Source organism: Lucilia sericata, unplaced genomic scaffold, assembly GCF_015586225.1.
Source record: "Lucilia sericata isolate MDLA Ls3-8-SP2 unplaced genomic scaffold, ASM1558622v1 Contig000575F_arrow, whole genome shotgun sequence".
NCBI lineage: Eukaryota > Metazoa > Arthropoda > Insecta > Diptera > Calliphoridae > Lucilia > Lucilia sericata.
In genome coordinates this window covers 73,005-95,081 of record NW_023994583.1, presented here as the reverse complement: position 1 = coordinate 95,081, position 22,077 = coordinate 73,005, and the positions used below count along the sequence as shown (strand labels likewise).

Below are 22,077 nucleotides of genomic sequence, written 5' to 3'. Positions count from 1 at the left end.
CATTAGGGTGTTTTCATTCCTACTCTAGACAAAGCTGAGTTAAATTAAATTAACTAAAGCTACTTTGGCTCTGATGATTAAACATTTGTTTACAGGCAGAAAACTTACATTTCCATTTACTAATTATTACAAATTGTGCCAGGAATCTGATTTTGAGCATTGTACCACTGGCAAGATTTTATAGTCTCTAAGGACCCCAAATCTAACTTACGTTTATATAATCAGGTAAACTGCTTTGGACAGAAAGTGTAACATAATACAACTACAGGAAATTCGGCGTACATGTTGCCTGGGTGTAAGTGTTGCCATGAGCACTACGTCAACCTAAGCTTTAGAAACATTATAGAACCTTCCTCCGATTGAAATGCTTATAAGAAGTGTCACTTACTGATATCTATGTGCAATTGGAATGTGACTCAAATAGGAGATCGTGGTCAAGAAGAACATTAGAGCAAATTTCTGCGGGAATCTCTGGTTATAAAATCTCTAAGTGGGCTCTAAGGGGAGAGACAAAACGGGTCTGGGAACCTACATCTACAAAACAGGGAAATCGAGTTATACTACCGTCTACCAATCACAGCACTAATTTCCATGGGGAAGTCTGTTCTATCACGGAATGCCTTAGGGCCAATCTTTAGGTGAAAGATTAGCGATTAAATTAAAATTTTCATTAATTTTCATATTAAATTTACAATGATCTTCTTCTTTTTATAAAATATGCATTGTTTTGATAACAAACAGTGACGTTTTCTATTGTTTTGTATGGCAACACTGTTTAATCTTGTACTCAAAAACATCACAGGGGATTAACATAAGATTAAATTTATTTTTAGATTAACTAATCTGATTATTAATTGGTATTTGATTGCCATTTCAAAAACCCGCTCTTAGTTAGATTAGATTAGATTGAATGTGTTGCCATCAGACATTAACATATTTTTCCGAAAGCCTGAAGGCAATTAGGGGGTTATCAGTTAAGTCTTAGACCGTGGTAAGCTTTACATCATTTACATTCCACTCGGGTATAATCGGAAACGAAAGAGCGAATGTACTTGCTATAAAGGGAAAGTTACTTTAGAAAGTTGTCCTCACTAATGTAGGATAATGTACACCTCCCCTGCCTTACATCCGATAACTACTTATCACAGTAAAGGGTTCGTGACCTCTTACATACACAATTCGATGGAAGAAGCAGTCCACAAGATGGTTATCAGCAAAAGCTCTTGATGAATCTTTTAATGTATCCAGAATGTAAAATTACAGCTGAAGATTATCAGTCCTTAATATCGAAGTTGTTTAAGATTCTGGACTATGCTGATATATATATAATTAAAAAGCCTCATCTTTGGATATTCAACTTTTATAAACGAAAATTAATTAATATATATTTTAGTATCATTTTGGAAATTTAGCACAAAAGCTAAGATAACTTTTGGCAACAAACGTAAATCCCACTGCAATGATTAAAAAGTTAAAAAAATTATTTATTTAAATTTTAAAAGCTAAAATTACTCAATCCACTGTGTAAAACTTAAATTTACTTTATTTTAAATTTTAAACAATAGATTCCACCAAAAATAATAACACTACGAAACACTCTATTCTAGGTTGTTGTCTGCACTAACAATTGTGCACTGGCTTGTCAGCAGACTGGCATCTCTCCGCCACTGGCATTTACATGACAGTGGCAATATTGTTTGCAACCAGCTGTCAGTTTAATGAAAATTCAATAATTTCCAAAATAAGCTCTAGCTAGTGCTGTCGTGAATTCGTTTTTAATTAAATTTTTCTCTAAATCAGTTAAAAATTTCAGAAGTTTTCGGTTAAAAAGTGCAACAACAATTTCAACTTCACATGCTGCATTCGAAAAGTGTTTATTTAACGTTGATTTTCACGTGTTTTCATCGAAATTTTTGCACTCTTCGTTTTGTTCAGTGAATTTTTTTCTTTTGGTTTTTTTTCGTATTGACCAGAGGCAGGCTCGCTGCTGCTACTGCCAAAGTATATTTGTTCACGGGTTTGTGTGTGCGTCGTCGTGTGTGCTGTTAAAAAATATTGTATTTTGTTTACATTTTTTTCCCTTCATATTGTTGACCTGAAATAATGAAAAAATCGTTTATAAAAAACCAAAACAGTCCAAAAATAAGCGCGTGCAAATAAATAAAAGAAGGAAAAAGTGTTTAATTGTTTGCTAAAACCTGAAACAAAAAATAGTTTTGTTTATGATTTCATATGGTTTGGAAATGAAAATGTTTTTGGTTGATTGATTTTGCAAAGAAGAAAGAAAATTAAAATTTTCCCATTAAAAAAAAGTTAAAGTAAATTAATTTCCAATTGGATTTATTTATATGTGTGGTTGATCTGATTAAGGGCCAAGGTGTTTTGTGAAAAAGGTATTTATTTATTATTGTGTTTGTTGTGTTTATTTACTTTTCTTATTTTTGTTGATTCTTTATCTCTCATCGTATGAGAATAATTTTGTCAGTAAGAGTACAGAGTTGGTGGTAAAAATTTAACGCCGTTTTTCATTTGTTTACATCAAATATTTAGTGGAAGTTTAGGGTTAACAAATAAGAAATTATTCGAATAACTAGGAAAGAAGTAAGGTGATTTAAATTTATTTTAGTTTTAATTAAAATTGTTAATATACTTATAATTAATAGGAAATATATGAATATAGCGGAATTTATATATTCATAAATAAAATACCTATGACAAAAAATACTACTTGTGAAATTAGTCAAAAATATGAAGTAATCGAAACCGGTCGGTTTTTAATAACTTTTTTGTAAGCTAAATCCGATTTCCCTTTTTAGTTATGAAAAATTAAATAAATAATTTGCAAAGAAATTAATATTGAATAGTAATTTTGTTTTTCTTATTTTATATAAAAGTTATTTTTTAGTCATTGCTATTTATTTCGTGAAGATGATTAGGTTATGTTGTCACAGGTAGCCAGAAAGAAATATGGCTTCACCTGGGTCCGAAGTTGATCTCTTTGTAAGAATACTTATAAGAAGAATAAAAAGACAGAAATAGAGGAAAAAGAAGTAGAAAGAGAGGAGTCAGGAAAGGAAAGTCAACGGAGAAGGAAACGGATATTATATCTGTCGTAGAGTAGAGACGTGTTATAATGATTACATCCAACTTGGTGAGAATTTAGTTTCACACCAATTCTGTCGAATTTAAGAGCGCGATAAGACGTTTGTTATTGCTATACGTATTCCCGTGTCCTTTGACCCATGCAAGGGTAATGTTCGAATGTCTCGTCATCTCATTGAGAGACGTCGGGCATTAATGGACAAGTCTAGATGGGGCAAACACACTAGTAAGGGATTTAATAGCAGCTTGATTATCAGTATAAATTTTGATATCTCTTTTATAGTCATACTGCAGTCATCATTGATTCTGAAAGATATATTAATTCTAAATTCCTCAAAGAAGATGCCTCCACCAACCCCTTTCAGAGGGAAACATTTGTTCAAGGGAAGTTGGGATTCTTGAGACTACGAAGAGATACAATTCCGGAATTGCCTCAATAGTGACGGTTACTTGATGCAATAATCAACAGCGTGCTGGGATCTCGGTAGAAGATCCAAGATTTTCTGGTGAACCCTGCAACAAACCTTCCATTTGCCAGTTAAGCTCAGTCTGACTGCAGTGCACATATCTATTTCTTTGACTAGAAGATCCACTGGAAGCTAATTGAGCATATTGAACAAAGCCTTTGAGAGAATTGTAAAGCTCCTGTAATGAGTAGTGTAGAAGATCTCAGAACCTTTTCCGAGTGTTATAATTACATAAAGTAATACATTATATGGTCATTTACTATTGCTAGTAATGTTTAATTAAACAATATCCCCTTATAATTATTTGTAATTGTAATTGAAATTTCCCCAATTTTAATTACATGTAATTGTAATTAAAGTTTACTAATTACTATAATTTGTAATAGTTCTTCAATTACATCTACATGTAATTGCAATTAGTATAGCTTCAATTACAATTACTTCAAATGTAATTGTAATTAAAAATGTAACCATTACCCCCAAGCCTGCTAAAAATCAACTTTTGTTTGACAGAAGTCTATAAAGCGTTGCCGCGTACAACTCGTGTTGTATAGTACCACCTTTTTCGTTATCGATCCCAATAGCATTACTTTAACTATTAAACAAGCTAGTTTTATCACATCAAGCTGTGCTACAAGCAGCGCTTGAGAGTCTTAAAGGGTTTTATAGGGCAAGTTTATACAAAATATTAAATTTTTCAAAAATTTCTACAAATTTAAATATCGATTATGAATAAGACCCTTTAACATCATAAATCAATAATTGAAAGTTCAAATATATTTGTCTTATGATACAGACTTTAATAAACTAACGTGTCACTTGGCAGAAAATATAATATATCATCAATAATAAAGAACTTGTATTATTTTGTGAGTCCTCTCTTTATCACATCATAATGTCCACTGTAAACTGGCAATTATATACAAATGATTTATAACTTTTAATATCAATAGTCACCTAAAAGAATTTTATATTGCTCCACATGGAAGCTGTTAGAAAAAGAAAATCACTTTAATATTTATTTTATACATTACATATTTTTTATACATACTTTGGAAAAAATCTAAATATGTACTATATATAAATATTTCTATGCTGGGCATATGATGACAATAATGGCAATATTTGTTTCATGTAGTCTTTGGCCATTCCATAAAACTAAACATATGCGTGCATATATATGATCGTCACAACATTGTAGCACTTATACATAGATATATGTATATGTGTAATCTATGCAAACTTTCCCCCCAAAAATATAGATGATAGAAGTTACCTCCAACCATAAAAAATGGAGCATGAAGCAACTATATCATATTTCTAAATTATGCCTGTCTAACGGCTCGTTGGACTATCCGTGCAATTGTATTTAAGTCTGTCCATGGTTTGCAAGTTTTATTATTGGTATGAGTTAGTTAGGCACTGCTATCTGTATGTGTACTTTTCTGTACATTAGATTAGATTCCATTTTTATTTTGTCCACCATATAGACAAAGCATTTTATTCACTGCTTTTGGAAACATGTCCATATACAATATAAGTGTGTATTTGTACGAGTATAATATTTGTCCTTTGCATGAGTGCCTTTCAAAAAGAAATCCTTTATACAATTTTTTTTTCTATTTTTCTGAGTTCAGTATGTTTCGTATTCTTTGTTTAATTTTTTGGAATAGGAACAATGACAATAAAGTAGAAAAAATAAATGAAAATGAAATGTAACAGGCGCACATTTGGTAGAGGACTCGTATCTAATTAGAAAAAAAATGACCCGCACATTTTAGTTCGATGCATTTTTCGCTCGTATTTCAATTTTTTTTTGGTAAAATGAGTAATATTTACATCTAGAAATCTGTTTGATATTGTTAAAATATTTGGACAAAGTTTTGTGTTAATTCATAAAAGGTTCAATGTTCTGTGGTGGCTATATGAGGTGAGAAAGGGAGCTGGGATGTAAGATGTTATGATATAGATATACATACAAATGACCATATTTGTTAGACAAGGATTCAGTGTTCTAGAATTTGCATTTCTAAATCTCTGCTCTTTTGATGCGAAGGATTTTTTATCCTTCACATCAAAAGACTAAAAGATGGACTATTGATTAGATCATTCACAGATAATAATGTTGTAACTCACACATTTTGTTCAGAACCCCATTGGTTATGATATACCATGTTGATGTGCTCATTACCAGGTGAATCTGTTGCTTCAAACGGCATAAACACCGTCTCTGACAGAATGAGAGATAAGAAAATCTGTTCCTTTCTTGGCACGTTATTATATTGTCCTCAATAGACTTCACAAACAAAATGTTTTCTTACTCAACATACTCTATTTCAATTGATCTAGGGATTCTAGATCTAGTCTGAGCTTTGAAGGACCTTTGAAGGAGTCAATTGATACCATCAGGAGTTCATCTCCTTTCAGGCCAGATACTTTCTTTCATGACCAATAATTGTGGCATGAATGTCTAAGGATCAGGTCCGACTCCCACTGTTCGACTACCTTTTCTCAACCGTGACGTCCTGATTGTCCTTATTCCTAGGTCAACACCCCTGTCATTTCCCTCATCATTATATTTTTTTCTTAGTTTCTCAATATTGTGGCCACGAGTTTGCACGTTCAGACAGACCATCTCAAGTAGTGATAATCATACGAAGACTGGACAACTATCTTACAACAGCGTATTATACTGACGCTTCCTATTCACCAAATTTATTTGCGGGTTTTCAAAGGCAAGATAATTTTCAAACTTGTAAGTTATATCCTTTAAAGTACAAATCTCGTGTTAAGAATGATGCAGTGGACAAATACATATGTTCTATTCATATAGCATTTGTACAAGTGTTATATTTGCTTTCCTCTGACGTTTGGCGTCCTTCGCGACTACAATAATTTCAAGAATAACTCTACATATAAAGAACTTTTCTGAAGTGAATCAAGTGATTTAAAAAGTATGTTTGTTAGTTAGTATCGCCCGATTATACATCTGCACTAAAGAATTGCTGGAATCTTTAAGTGATCACTCCAAGATTTGAAGTGTTGTAACACCTTCTCCAATATTGGCAACTGCATTCGAATGGCTTTCAGAAGCAAACTTCCAATACTGAAGTTTTACCTTCTATGACTGGGCCCTTTATTTGCACATACAAATTAAGCAATAAGGGATCAAAGATCCAGACTCAATGGTGAATACATGAATCTTGAATATAAAGTTTCTATAGAATATACAGGAGGAATATTCAAATCTGTACTGATAGCCAGGCAATCCTGATGGCTTACTGTGTAATTCGATTCAAAAATTGTTCGAAATTTTATATCAAATATATTGTATTTTGAAACCTTTTTCCTTCGCTTCGAAATGCAGAGTAATGCCCGTGAAAACCGGCAATCTTCCAATGAGATATAAACTACATTTGACAATAATATTCGTATGAGTGATTGAACACTTTCTAAGTTGAGGATCATGTTGGAAGATTCTGATCAGCATAATAGTGCTGAAGATAGATGGTCCAATGAGTCAACTGATTCAGTTGGCCTAGATTTGATTCGATGAGCACGTCATTTCCTTTTTCTCTCTGCTAATTGCAATCACAAGGGCACAGTTCTGGATATATAACATAATCCAATCATTCCTAAGACCTATTTGATAACACCTTGATAGGGATGAAGAAGTCAGAGAGATTCGGAATCAATTCTGATTCTTACATCTTTATTTTTTTTTGGTATCATTCAATACTTTATAGATGAAGTGAATTCTTGATCGTAATCAATCCAATACAATCAATATCTATTCTGATCAGTCTCTGTTCTTCACACATTAATTATTTCCTCGGTACGTAATGCTTTAAGCGCTTTTCCTGGCAACTCAAAGATGCTGAATCTCGTGTGTTCAACGACCTTATATAACGAAGTTTATTCAGAGCCTTTACCATAAACAGAACTTAATCATTGGCCTCGTAAAGGTTTAATCCTTTCATAACGGATATATAGTCGGAGACTTGAGCTGAGTTTAAACCCGGGACTCCGTCTGGTTAGATTTGTGGGACTGTCTTAGTACTCATGTTACTCTTGGGCAACAGAGAGATGATGCTGGTATGTGATAGGAGAGTATAATGGATCAACCTTGTCATTAAGCTTATAAGCAATATTAACTACCTAATCACTTTCGAAAATTGTCATAACACAGTCTTTAATGAGGCCCTTAAAGAAAATACAGACCTTTGAAATTTTGATATTTCACATTGCGACCGTCTTGCAAGTGTAATGTCGACACTATTTTTAGTGGCTCATAATTCACACACACTTTTTATTGCGTTTCTCTTATTGTAAATTGTTGCTCTTGTTGTTGACTATTTATTGTTGTTTTTGTTCTTATTGTTGTTGATTGCCGCCTAAGAAGTATGCAAAGCGCAATAAATATGTCGTTTTTTTGCACTTGATATAAAGATAGACCCGGCTATTTATTTTGCTACTTGTTTTTCTACCACTCTCACTCACATAAGAACGGAGAGTAGAAGGAAAACACAACTGCGTCTAGTATTCATATAAAACCCAGCACACATGTTCCATTTTTTGGAACAGCCCAGGAGTTTTAAAAGATGTCAAGGTATCAGTTTAAAAAGTTCTGAAATACAATCTTAAAGTCACAGCAAATTCTGCAATCCTAAATGGTACATACAATCGTTATAGTTAACCCGAACTGCAGGGAGTTTTTAAGTAGTAAGCGTGCGAAACTTTTTAAATATTTTCTAGTTTTGGTCTATTGTCCTGTTGTTGTCATTTGTTAGTTGCTTGTGGTCGTCGATGTCGTCGTTATTTTTAACATTTGTTGCCATTTGACTTTTAAGGCCGTTTATTTGTTGTGTCCGAGTGTTTGAACGAGTTTTTTATTGTTGTTATCGTTAAACGCATACAATAAGCGTACAAACGAGGGCAGACGTAAAATTATAACTACTAAGAAATGATTTTATATATTCCTTTTATTTTCAGTTCATATATTTTGAAAGGACTTTCCATATAGCTCTCACTACTCACACACCGTCACACTTGCACCCTTCAAAATAGTAAATGGTCATTTCGAACGAATCAAGGAAAAAAAAACTTTAAAAATTGTAACAGTAACAAGGAAAACATTTCTTCCGTTACATGTTTTTATTTGTTTTTGGTGTTTGTTTGTATGTTGGTGTTGTTTAGATGTTGTTGACCAACAATAAAGTCACAACAACAACGACAACAACTATTAGTTGTTATACGAGGACTATCCTTCCGTAGTAGTAGTCGTAGTAGAGCAACGTGTTTTTAAGTTCATGTAATGATTTTTACAGCGTATTAGATTTAGAAATGTGTGTAAGCTTGAGTGTGTGTGTGTGTGTGTGGGTACGTGTGTTCTACGCTCTCTCCCAAACAATGTCCTTGTCGTACATTATCTTGTTGGGCATAACTCAACTATGAAGTGCATTTTGTCGCGTACTGTCGTTTTGTCAAAAGACTAAAAAAAAAAACAAAACCATTATTGTGTTTTTCTCCCTTTATATGGGATCAATTACAGTGGGATTGGAAGAAAAATATTTTATAATTGCAATAGCATAGGATAATATTTTATAATGAATAATTTTTGCTGTTACCCTAGAGAAATTCAGACTACTATGGTTCTCCTTACTTTGGTTCTCCTTAAGTCACCACGTGTTAAAAAACGGCGGGTTTGGCATTGATTAGTTTTAATACTTTTGGTCAACTTCTTGCACAAGAAAAAGAAGTCGTAGTCGAAGATTTGATACACTTACTCTAGGTATATGGGTGGGAGAGGCCCTTGACTCCAACTCATTTCCAATGTTTAGTCTCACAGTCACTTTTTTGTGGGGTATCTGTTGTTTCGGTAACAGCACCGAACCTATTCCAAATTACATACTTTACCAAGTTTAGGTTCAAACCATAGACACCCAGAAGGCACTTCTCCAATGACCAGTATAAGACAAAGAAGCTCCAGTTCCCGTAATACCAGATTATGTGGTTCGAAAGTCCTAGCAAACTAGAGGTATTAGTAGAACCTCTTTTCATCAGGATTGCAATAACACTTAGATGGGGAAAATCATTAAGGTAACATGCCCCGGGGGGAATTTTTTTGCTCAAAATAACTTGATGAGAAGCTCTACATAGCTATCTTAACTGTTATTGCAGAAGTCCCACTGCTCTTCGTAGTAGCTGGCATAAGGCCATATAGCACAGTGTTAGTTTGTCAACCTCAAAGTGAGAAAAAGACGACCCACTACGGTCCCTTTTTGACTATTAAAATGAACACGTAGGTGGAAATAGTTGACGTTGGTCCATTACATGTGCCTTGCTTTGGTACTTGAGTTATATGACTGATATCTGACCAACGCAGACCAGTTGCTTTATGTCCGGTAATCTTCAGATCATATTTGAAGCATTCCTCGAAGACAATTCAAATTCACTGTGGAACTACATCATCACAGGGAAACTCTGCGGTATGTCTGGTATGATTAGAATAAACCCTGAACATACCTTGGTCCATCACGCAATTTTATTGTTCGACACATTCGTAAAGAAAAGTATCCGTTAGTGAAGGGTCAGTTTTCTCGGTAAAAGTACGGAATTTTTAATTTTACCGTGTATTAGTCCTTTAACCAATATTATCATACAGCGATTTGGGTTTTGAACCAGAACCACTACTTGTATTTCAAAGACACTATCCAATGGAAAGTACAGGACGAATCCTGTAGGCTACTGACTCACATTGTACCAGATAAAATAGATGTTCTTTTAAATCTTCCAGCTTTCAGTTCCAATAAACTAAAGGTATTGCAACTCCAAGATATGGGTGGTTCACCAAGGTAACATTCCATGGGGGAACAGTTATAAAGTAATGCAGCCTTACTTCGTCTTACCACTGTCCTAACAATTCACAGGTTGACCCACTAACCCAATCGTTGAACTCCGGCCGGAAGACAGCCACCACTCACTTTTGCTTTCTGATACATCGAAACTTAAATTTTGGAAAAATTAAGCACCTACCTCGAGTACTGTATGCCTGTTTATGCAAACATATCCTGAGATTGGCTTGTCTGTGGATAATATTCATGGACTCCGTAGGCTACTGACTTGCTATTGATCTCAACAGCTCGGCTTTTCCCGCACTAATATGTTGAGAATTTTGTCTAATATAATATATTATTGGAATCATCAAATTTGTCCACTTTTATCACACTGTTCCAACACACTATTGAACAATTTAAAGTCAATTTGGATTTACTCTTGGCACACACAGTTTTTTCGCTTTTAAAAAATCTCATTGATATATTTGCTTTTTGCTACTTTATACTGCTTGTTTTTCTTAAATTTTTTTCATATTCCGAGGAAATAAAAACTTTCTAAAACTTATGGGGGGGGAGAGGGGGAAAATGTGTTTACAATGGATGTCATTGTCATTCCTGTCCCGGTCTTTCTAAAAACTCAATAAATGAACAACATCTAACATTTATACTTTAAATAACGGCCTAAGTATGTGTGTGTGTGTGTTTCAGACTGAGAAAGAGAGAATGAATGGATGAAATATATCTACGCGAAATAACGTTCGTAACAGTGACGGTATTTTAAACGCAAAAATATACAACAAAGTACACGAGTACATGACAATATGAAGTAATAAATTTCCGGTTGGTTTACCCTTTAGATGGTTTATCTTTCTTTTCTTTCGTTCGTTGAGTCGCTGCTATATTTTTCTTTTTTGTACAAAGAAGATATGAATGGTGTATGGTGTGGTGGCGTTTTGTTTGTTTGAATTGAAAATAGCCTGAAGGCCAGGCCGCATATTGACCAGCAAACAAATAAAAACAAATATTAAAATACCAACAATGTTATTACATGTTTAAATAGACACAGAAAATTGAAAGGAAAACAAGAAACAGTAGCAAAAACCAAAAAAAAAAACATGTTGACTTATACGCTTGTTCGCTTACTTAAAAATGTTACAAAGTTGATGACAATAAATAGTTTGCATACCGACCGACAACAATGTGCACGACAACAATATCAATTGAAGTTGTTGATAGTTGATAGTTGACAAAAAGGAGGGACGTTATAATCAACTCAACTTGCACTCGTCGTATTCCAACCCACTAGATGTCACAAGTTGTTGTAGTTTGTTTAACAAAAAAACACGACACGAGACAAGCTGTTAAAAGTTGATTGTTGAAATTTTAAAAGTTATCAATAAATGAATGAATTCGTTAATGTTATTTACATATGTGGCTGAAAAGCTATAGCTTCTTAGGACATCTCCATGTTAATGCTAAAGAAATAGATCTGAAATATCTCACCCAACTTCTAGAACTCTTAATTCATCAAAACTCTCTTTTCATTAATTGGTTATTCCCGATGTATGGAAGAACTCTCGATTCATTAACTAATTGGTGATTGCAGATATTCCTTTATTAAATCAGACAAACCCACTACACAAGGAGAATCATGTACCAACCCCGAAGAAGCATTTCTTGCTCGCCAACATGCCTTCTGAGAAGCAAATAGCACAACCACATCCCTAGCTTAGATCCCCACAGACCTCAATTAACAACAACCGTGTTAACGTGGTGCGTTGACAAATCGCCGTTAACCAAGACATTCATTCGATGCTGATCAACAACATCGCTAACTTCACATTCCCCAACAATGCCAAAAACTAGATCGTGCACTTTCTATGAAGCAACATGCCCTTGTTGAGTTCAGAAGTCAAGAATCGTATTACCACAAAATAAAAAATAGGTCTGCCATAAGGAGGATGATGCTCTACCTCCAACAACATCACTACCAGGGTGTCTCTGTATACAAATAATTACAATTAACCTTCAAAAGTTAGCAATTTTGATCAACAAAACAAACGTTTTTCGGAAACGCAATAAAAGTTTATCTGCTCCGAAATCCTTGGGTTGCTGTATAGACAGTTTCTTTCGAAGCTTTTGCAACGTTCGTTCCATCAGACGTTGATCGACTTCAAGCTCAGAGAACGTTATATCAACTGCCGATCTTTAAAGACATTAGTGGCTATATATATATGTATATAACAGATTCAAAAACTAAAATACCTACGATTGCGGTTATTGAGGAAATAAATTGGTTCTGGCACTCCATCCCCAGGGTATGTTACCTTAATACACTTCCCCCAAATTGATATGATTGCAATCTAGACTGCTGGGACTATGAACTGGTTCCGTCAAATGTACCTTTTTATAGTTGGCTCTATTCATACCCGACTTCTCGGTGAGTAAGAACTTGACTTTGGATTATGAACTGATGGATGAACCAGAGAACCTATCTTATCTGGTACCACGGAAACAGGTACCTTTTATGACTGACTTTGGGCATACTTAACTTACCGTTGTGCGTTCTCTGTGAGTAAGGACTTGTCTCTAGGTGATGTTTTTGCATATCGAAAGCAAAGCACTGGGGCAACGATGGTCAGGGATTAGATAACTCAAGTTTTGGATAAAATGCTTATACATTGACCGGTTGAACCATGTACGAAATTTGAAAATTAGCAAGTCAGAAATGGCTGTTGGTGAGTCGTCTCTAGCTCACCCTGGAAAAGGTCGTACTTAGCTTCTGTTCCTGGCACTCCAAACCGCTGCTCTTAAGAATCCAATTATTCCAGTAAGAAAATTAACATTTGCGCCTCAAAGATATGCCAGCAAGTTGGCACAGTTTTTCCAGCTCTCTTTACGACCTACCGACCTAAATTATTTCAATTATAATATCGGTTAGAAAATAACTATCAGCCGCAGTAGAACAACAACATTACCGGGGACGTTCTTTCAAAAAGATCCCCAAAGTAGAACGCACTTACAAAATACGATTTCACTCCTTCTCAACTCTGGACAATAAATTTTATATTCTCTATTATTATTTTGTTTTGTAGTTTTTCTATTAAATACTTCCTTTCAAAGACATGATCAATGATTTATTGCCTTAAAGAAAGAAATTTATATAAAATTGTTTATCTTTCCCTTTACAGTTTCAACAACAATTTAATGTCGGTTGTTGTCGTCTACAATTTCGATTGATTGACTAAGTTTGAACAGTAGCAAAGTGGCAAAAAACAAAGTCAAAACCAACAACAAAAGCAGCAACAAATGCTAATACACGATAACAACAAGTAGTAAAATTTCGTATTAATGCAGCAACAACAACAACAGCAGCAGCAACAGCTAACAAATCAAACTGTATCACAATCATCTTTGCAATTTCAATTGCAAACTCAGCCAACACATCATCAGCAACATTTAGGCAATAATATAATTGTTGTGCGTGGTTCACGCAATGAACATGGTGAAATTGTCATACAAAATAAACAGGACATCTTTACATTTCTCAGTGAACATCATCAACAGCAACAACAACAACAACAGCAGCAACAATTGCAACAACAACAGCAACAATTACAGCAACAAAATGAAAAAGCCACCGTGGCCACATTAACACAATTGCCCTCAACCACAACTGTTGCACGTAAAACTAGTATTTCCTTAATTGCTAACAATGTTGGCATTGGCAATAGTGGAACCACATCCTCATCGTCATCATCATCGTTGTCGTCATCATCAACAGCAGCCACAAATACAGCCGTTACAATCCCTAAGGAAACCAATACAATTCTATTACAAACTCCCATTAATGCTAGTCAATTGGAAACCGTACTATTGCAGTCGGGACAATTAAAAAAATCGAATTCCACTGTTACATCTGGAACGGAAAGACCATTCCTATTTAAGAATGTAAGTATATCAATGATGTTTATTTTCATAACCTTCGTAATTTACTTTATAAAACGTCAAAACGCCAGAAGTATTATAATCGATCAAATATGTATAAGTCTTCAGTTTGTGGGATTTATAAAGGAAGCACTATTAGTGCTTCATCAACTTAAGTGATGAATTGCATTCCGTTTAAGCGTGATGATCGAAAAGGTAGAATTTTGTAATTTTCCGAAAAGGTTCGTATTTGTAGGAATCACAAAAGAATCTCTTTTAGTGTCTCATAAACTACGTTGCCATAGAACTCGGAGTCCTCGGGCACAGTGAGGGGTTTTAAGTATTGTTACGCTACCACCCAAATAGTATTTAACATTTGACTGATAGTTTTTCGATTACTCTATTTAGACCTAGACCAAGTTCATATACATATATGTAAAAGCTTTAACTGAATACACTCCCAGAGGTAAGGTTCACATCATATGGGTACCAGCCCACTCGGGAGTAGTCGGAAACGAAAGGGCGAATGTAATAGCTTTAAAGGGCAGCGAGCTCGAGGTAGTTAACCTGAGAAACGCAAAACCATTTGACGCAATAAAAGCTGAACTAAAAATATGAGTGAGAGAATCCCATAAGGCCTCTTGGAATAATGAAACAGTGGGTAGAACCACGAAGATCCTATGGGGTGACCCTGATGAGAGCAAGACGAAAAATCTCCTCAAAATGAGCAAGTCTGAAGTTAGTATGATGGTACGTATTCTGAGTGGACACACAGGACGTGCGGATTCATACGAATGTATAGCATGTGGAGAGGACAGTGAAACTCTGGAGCACTTTCTTTGCCACTGCAGGCATTCGTCTCTTCCAAGTATCTTGGAAGTGATGTTATTCCGCAAATAACATTCCTGACTAACACTGATTGGAAGATTCTTAGGAATTACGTTCAGGAAACTGAGTTTCTGAGCACTGAAAAATAATTCATTCAGTTCCCTTTTTTTTCATGATAAGGAGCGCACAACAGGGCCGATAGTAGCCTAGGTGTATTTCTTCGGATTTGATGTAGTATGCATCCTCCTATCAACCTAACCTAACCTATGTATAAGCGAATATATTGTGTATTCCAAGATACGCCTGCCGGATGTTGAGTATCATCCTTGTTAAAGTCTGAAATGGAATAAACGGAACTATGTCCGTTGTCCGTATGACTATAAATGAGACTCATCTAAGAAGCTCTCAAATAAACCAAAGACGGACAGATGACTTAATTTGCAAGTGAATATCTGTCCTTCGGAGTTAGTCGTACATAGTTAAAGCGATAAGTCTGCTGCATTTGATGGTGCTAAATTCGCAGATTCTGCAGCGTTTTCTTGAAATTTCTTTAAAATTCTATTCAATGAATTTTTCCTTTTTAAACAATTTAAATATTTTGATACATTTTCAGGCTTCACGCAGTTTAAGCACCGATAGCAATCGCTTTGGTACGGTCACGGCAGCAACTGGCGATGATAAAGGACCATTTGTGTTGCAAACATTAAAGCGTTTAGAAAAATCCCAGTCTATCCTAGTCATACGCAATTCATCTTCATCAGCAACAGCAACAACATCAGGTGCCAATTCTACCTCATCTTTATCGAATTCCTCATCATCTTTGGCCACATCCCTAACGGTCGAACATAAACTAAGCTTATCTTCATCATCTTTGTCCTCCATTCAACAGCAACAGCAGCAACAACAACAACAGCAACGTCAACAGCATGTACTTGCAACGACAGCTGGTGTCAACACGACTAAAGGCGGCAGCACTATAACATTTACTCGCACCAAAAAGTCTCAAAAATCAAATGCATCGAACAACAACAATGTTGTTACAACTACCACAACCAAATTGGGTGATATTTTAGCTTCAGCAACTGGCCAACGTCATTTGTCTACAACAACTAGCAACAATAATAACAATAGTAAATTAACAAATGCCACAACTACAACGACATATTTGCGTTTGACAAATGGCAATAGTAGCAACAACAACAACAATGGTAATAATGTTGCCAATAATGTTCATAAAAATCATAATTCTTCACGTGTAAATCTCAGTGGTAATAATTCGGAAACAATATCAACATCCACAACAACATCAGCAGTCTCATCTTCAGCAGGAGCCAGCTCAACAGCAGCAACAACAACTACATCACATCTAACTCTGGCTGATATCCAGTTGAAACATGAAAGAAACTCAACAGCAAATGCAACAGCAGCAACAACAACACCGGGCTTGCTCAAAACCCATGGGAGCGGTAAGTTTTCCTAAAAATAAAAATTATACAAATTCCAAACAAAATGTATTTTCTATACTTTGGTCATTTTTTAGTTTTTAATGTTTTTTAAATAAAAAAATACGGGCCAACAAAATATTTTCATCAAAAAAAGTCCAAAAATCGTATAGAAATTTTAAAAATAGTTTAAAATAAACAAAGAAAAGGTATAAATAACAGGTTGAAAACCCCAAAGGGGATCTTTACAAACTCTATGTATTATTGTTGTAGACAAAAGTTGAATTTTTTTCTTTAAATTTTTATTTGCTCTAAACATGTCCAATGTTAAAATTTATGACAACAACTAGAATTTGAAAGATTTTTTATTTGTGTGTGTTTTTGTGTTTGTTTCGAGAATTAGTATGAAATTAAATGCTTGTTTCATCATATTTAAAGCACATCTATCGACACTTTTTATTTAACAAAAAAATACGAAAATAAAATAAATAATAGAAAAAATAAAAGAGAGGATGTACTAAAAACAAAGTCTACTGCTAATCAATTTATCCACTTGGTACTTATTACGCTTGTCTGTGGATTTTTCTTCGTAGTTTTGTTAAAATATTAAACAGTGGGGCATAACTTTGATTATTTGGTTTAATTAAAAAGTAGGAATATTAATAATAAACATAAATAATCATGGATATGGGATTCATCTCTATCAAAGTTATATCACCAATACTTTTACATCTTGATTTATCAAAAAGCTCCTTATTTTACCTTAGTTGTTGGGAAAAAATGCAAATAATTTCGGGACAGAATGACTCGATCCTAGCCGGGTACAAGACAGAGTTCTTAGGTTAAAACGAAATAGTCATCCATGGAAGCTATGCAAGTCATAAATTGGTGGTTCGCAGTGATGCAGATTAATTTGCACGATTCGACCACGATATCGAACATGATCGACGAATGGGTGATATAGGCATATCTTCCAGTCGTTCTGGAATGGGCTTTGGGTCAGAGTTCGCCATCACCTCGGATGCAGTTTCTAAGTAAAACTAATATGCTGCCTCGTGAGCAGTTCTAATGTTCTTGGCATCGTTTAATCATTTGGCGCCATCAAGTACCGTCTCCAAGAAATTTTTCTCAGGTTGACTGTGGTCTATGATAGCGAATTAGTTTGGTGGTTTCAATAGCTTATCCAGTTTCTACATCCTTCAGTCGAAGGGACGAATTATATTCTACTTTTGAGCCTCCCTCCGGGGGCGTGTTACCTTGACCCCATCTTGGTGTGACTGCAATCCCGGGGAAAAGAGGTGCTACCAATACCTTAAGTCTGCCAGGACTATAAACAGGCGATGATCAAATGTATCCTCGGCCTTACCTTGGAATGATTTGACATGGGGTCGAACCAGAGAACCACATAATCTGGTACTAAGGATGCCCAGTTGCCTCCGGCTGGTAAGTTGGTTAAGGATCCTTCGGGATCCACGTAGTGGCTTTGGTTTAAATCCAAATTCGCGGAAAGAGCATGTCGGTTAAAGGACTGATGCATGGTGAAATCCATAACTCGGGATAAGTTCGGTGCTGTTGCCAAAGTCAAAAGATACCCCACAGAGGGGTGACTGTGGGACTGAGCGTTGGAAATGAGTTGGTGTTAAATACAGGATGATTGTAGGGGTACAGGGATCATCCCCCGTCCGTATACCTAGAGTGAATCTGGCGGATGTTATTCTCTATGAGTGTGTCAGATGAATGGGAAGTGTGCTGGGTTAAATGGCAATGGATGAAAGGTATCTTATAGAAGTGATACCATTGAAGTTTCCTTCCCTGTCTAGGTATGTTTAGGGAAAACTCTTTTCATACCAGATTTACAACAGTGTTCTCTGTGAGTAAGAACAAAGCTTATTTGAATGATTCGTGTTTTGGTCTACTGCATACGTCTCTAGGTGCTGTGACCGAATCAACAGAACCCATCTGCGTTGTTGTAAACAGAAGTGACATTTTTGCATCTCGGCAGTTATATTAGATATCCCGAGTACATGAGCAAAGCGCTAGTACATGGCCCGGCAGAACCATTACAAAAATTGCCATCCGCGTGTTAGATACACAAAGGGGCGTTGGTGAGTCGTCACAAAAGCTCATCCTGTAAGTGAAAAAGACCACCGTGAAATTAGGCCAACACGCAGGTGTTCACTTATAGCACTTCGACACTCATTCATTCTACTTTTGGGTCAGAGTATGCCAACTCCTTTGTTGTTGTTTTTTAGATATATCCCTCTTTAGCGCATCCCATGTTCTTGATATGCTTTAGTCATTTAGCGCCATCAAATGCAGCAATTTTAAATCATCTTCGTTATGAGCAAGTTCGTCATTAAGTGACCCCAAGATCGTCTTTTCATAGCCACTTGATTTGGTAGTTTCCATTGACGATTTCCTCAGACGAATGCGTTCGACTTTACTCTAGGTCACATTACAGGACCTTTACCAGACACTAATAATTCTTAAATGGAGGAAGTGGCCTTGTTATGGCTCAAGGATCATCAAGGAACTTGATGTGATTTTCTCAGATGATGACCGTCAATTAAGGGTCCGTAAGTTGATGTTTGTAATCGATGCAGTGCTGATACGGGTTAGTTGTGGTTTAAGTTGGCCTGACCTCAACAAAAGTAGTAAATGTTTCCTCACACTTCACTTCGCTCTAGTGTAAGCCATCTTTGGATTTGTAATATGTATGTATGTATCAATAAAATTTGGAATTACAAACCGAAAGATACACTATCTAGGAGCTGGGCGCTGATGGTTGCGTTAATATAATATCACACAAAGTAGCCGACTTTGACCTAAAGAAAAGACTGCATTTAGTGTCGGAATAAAGAAATTGAAGAAGCTGCTCTTTATATTCTAGACAGACGCTGTGAGCTAAGAGATAAGTAATACACAATTCGAATTATTAAAATATTTAAGACGCAAGAATGCGGAGACCTGGTCTGTTCATATTCTATAAACAGAGTGTACTACAGTTGGAAAATATGTAAAAATCTAGGGGAACTTGACCACATACCGTATAACTTTTCTAGTTTGTGAAGTACAGTTAGTAAAGTGGTTTGTAGAAATTTTGATAGAAATGAAGAAATTAAATCTTCAAACTTATCTGTGGTTTCCGGAAGGTTAGTGGTCAGTGTTCTAGTCTGATAGAACGAAGGTCGTAGGTTCGATTTCCACCAGAGCACTGGCAAAGTAGCGCAGTATGCCATACATTTGCTAATACCATTGACCCACTGTGATTAATTCGTAAAGGCAAAAAATAGAAAAGAGAAAACGTAAGCTCATTAGCTTGATTTCTTCAATGATTATAACCATCACACATAACCAAATAAACAAATACACACAGCACTCATTCTCCACTGTCTTCCTGAACGAAAAACTTTTCCACTTTTCGTTTGATTATTTCATTGTAGAAGTTTAACTAAACAATTTCGATAAGATTCGTTGTTTCTCACACACTTCCTCAACTTGAAATGGTTCGATTTTGTTATTGCCTTCTTATTATTTTGGCTAAAATGGCAAATAATAAAAAAATTAAGAGCAAACTGTTGTTCATATTAAGTAGTTGTTGATGGCAGTAGGATATACTTGTTTGTACGTATGTAGGAATAAACAAACAACAAAAAATGTATTTTTATATCCTTGGGCTATTTGGATACTTGTACTTTAATATTGTTATTGTTGTTAGTATTTTGTATTTGGTATTTATTTTTATTAGTTGTACTATTTTGTTGTATTTTAACTTTTTAACCAAACTTTCTCGAATCTCGTCTCTAACATGTTTGTGTTTTTTGATCAAGTGGTGCGAGTTGAGTTCTCTATCTGTGCCACAAATGCATGTTGTATTTTACACTTGACTTATAAGTGTTGAAACGTATCTACCCCAAACACTGATGACTTCTTTCATCGATGGATTTCAATTGAATATTTGTTTGTATTTCTTTTTAAGTTATTTTAGTATGCACATCGACAATAATGCATAGTCTAAAGGAGAGGAAGACTGAATCTATGAATGAATGAATTTATTTGGCTACTTTTGTATTTAAGATACAAACATTCCCTTGAGGGAGAATAAAAAATCTGCTTGGTTGGGTTTGAATTTAGCATTTCTTTTTGGAGATTTTCAATACTAAGAAGAAATGACCTTAAACATATGAACTTTAAAATTCAAATTTGGAATTTTATGAAGATTATAGAAAATTAAGTAAAAATTGAAAGCTGTTTAAGTAAAATTTTAAAGCTGAAAACCTATAGATGATGCTGTCGTGAACGTTCCACAATATATTTAAAAGGTGTTCCGTTTTGCATCCATATGTAATTCCTTATTATTGGAAAAAAATTATTAATGACATTATTTTATGTTTGAAATCGGTCAATAGGTTCAATTTTCCATTACTGTGTCGTTGTATGTTAATGAAATGTTATATTTGAAGTCTGATCGGTTAATAGCTTCAATTTCCATTACTGTGTCGCAGTATTGTGTTTGATTCTGCAACATTGGTAATCGAAATACGAATCTATCAAATAATCCAAGTATGTCAGTTATGAACAGAACCAGCCCTGAATATACCCTGACAAACAAGGGAATTTCTATGGTTTCATCTGAATAAGATACCGTACATCCATCACCATTCAACCCAGGGCATTCATCCGACTCATTGGTTGGTTGGTTTTGCAGGCACGTGGGTCCTTTTGGACCCTTTGTGAAACATATAAGGAGAGATTAGATGTTAAAAAAAGATAGAGGCAGAGAGAGGGAGGGAATGCTTAAATAAGAATAGAACGTCTTAGACTTAGTGCTGTCAGAGTATGTTCCACTAAACCAACCGCAATGCCAGATAACTCTGAGGTGTCCGCCAGAAATCGATGTTAGGGGACATCGATGTTAGGACAGATATAAGATTTTAAATTGATCACTTTTCTTCCTTATCTTGACAGCTTCTACAGTCTTGCATGGTTATCAAATTTTACAGTGTCCTATGATGGCAGCTATTTTTTTGAGTTGGGATCGGATATGTTTCAGAAGATGATCCGCGCTTGTGGTCGAGCTTTAACCATATCTTCCGCGTTTGAAGACAAGTTGGTTCATTCCTCCATCTTGCCTGGGAAAGTTTGAATACAAACTTTGTCAATAAACAATATTATCTATGAGTCTTTAGTATATTCCTATCGGAGTACCACAGAAATTGTCTATGTCCGAGTCGGGCAATAGTGAACCTGTTTTTACGAGTTCGTTAGCGATACAGTTACCTGTGGAGTCCCCGTGTCCTCGTGCCCATACGGGTACGATGTTTGAATGTCTCGTCTTGATGTTAAAGGATGTCCGGGATTCCTGAACTAGTCTTGATATATACATATACTTGACTTGATTGCAGCTTGACTGTCAGTAAAGATTAGAATATCTCTGTTCGATAACAGATACCAGAGCCAGTTTACCGTTCTTTT

General features: G+C 35.3%; 1 protein-coding gene across 1 annotated transcript in view; it reads left to right on the top strand.

Annotated features, from left to right (window-relative positions):
• Positions 1 to 1,715: 1,715 nt before the first annotated feature.
• Positions 1,716 to 22,077, top strand: part of LOC119606375 (homeobox protein 5-like) — a 40,294-nt gene continuing 19,932 nt past the window's right edge. The window contains exons 1-3 of the mRNA XM_037959809.1: positions 1,716 to 2,393; positions 13,597 to 14,356; positions 15,774 to 16,626. Of these exons, the coding sequence (XP_037815737.1) occupies positions 13,757 to 14,356; positions 15,774 to 16,626 (1,453 nt within the window). The 5' untranslated portion in view covers positions 1,716 to 2,393; positions 13,597 to 13,756. The remainder of the gene's footprint in view (positions 2,394 to 13,596; positions 14,357 to 15,773; positions 16,627 to 22,077) is intronic.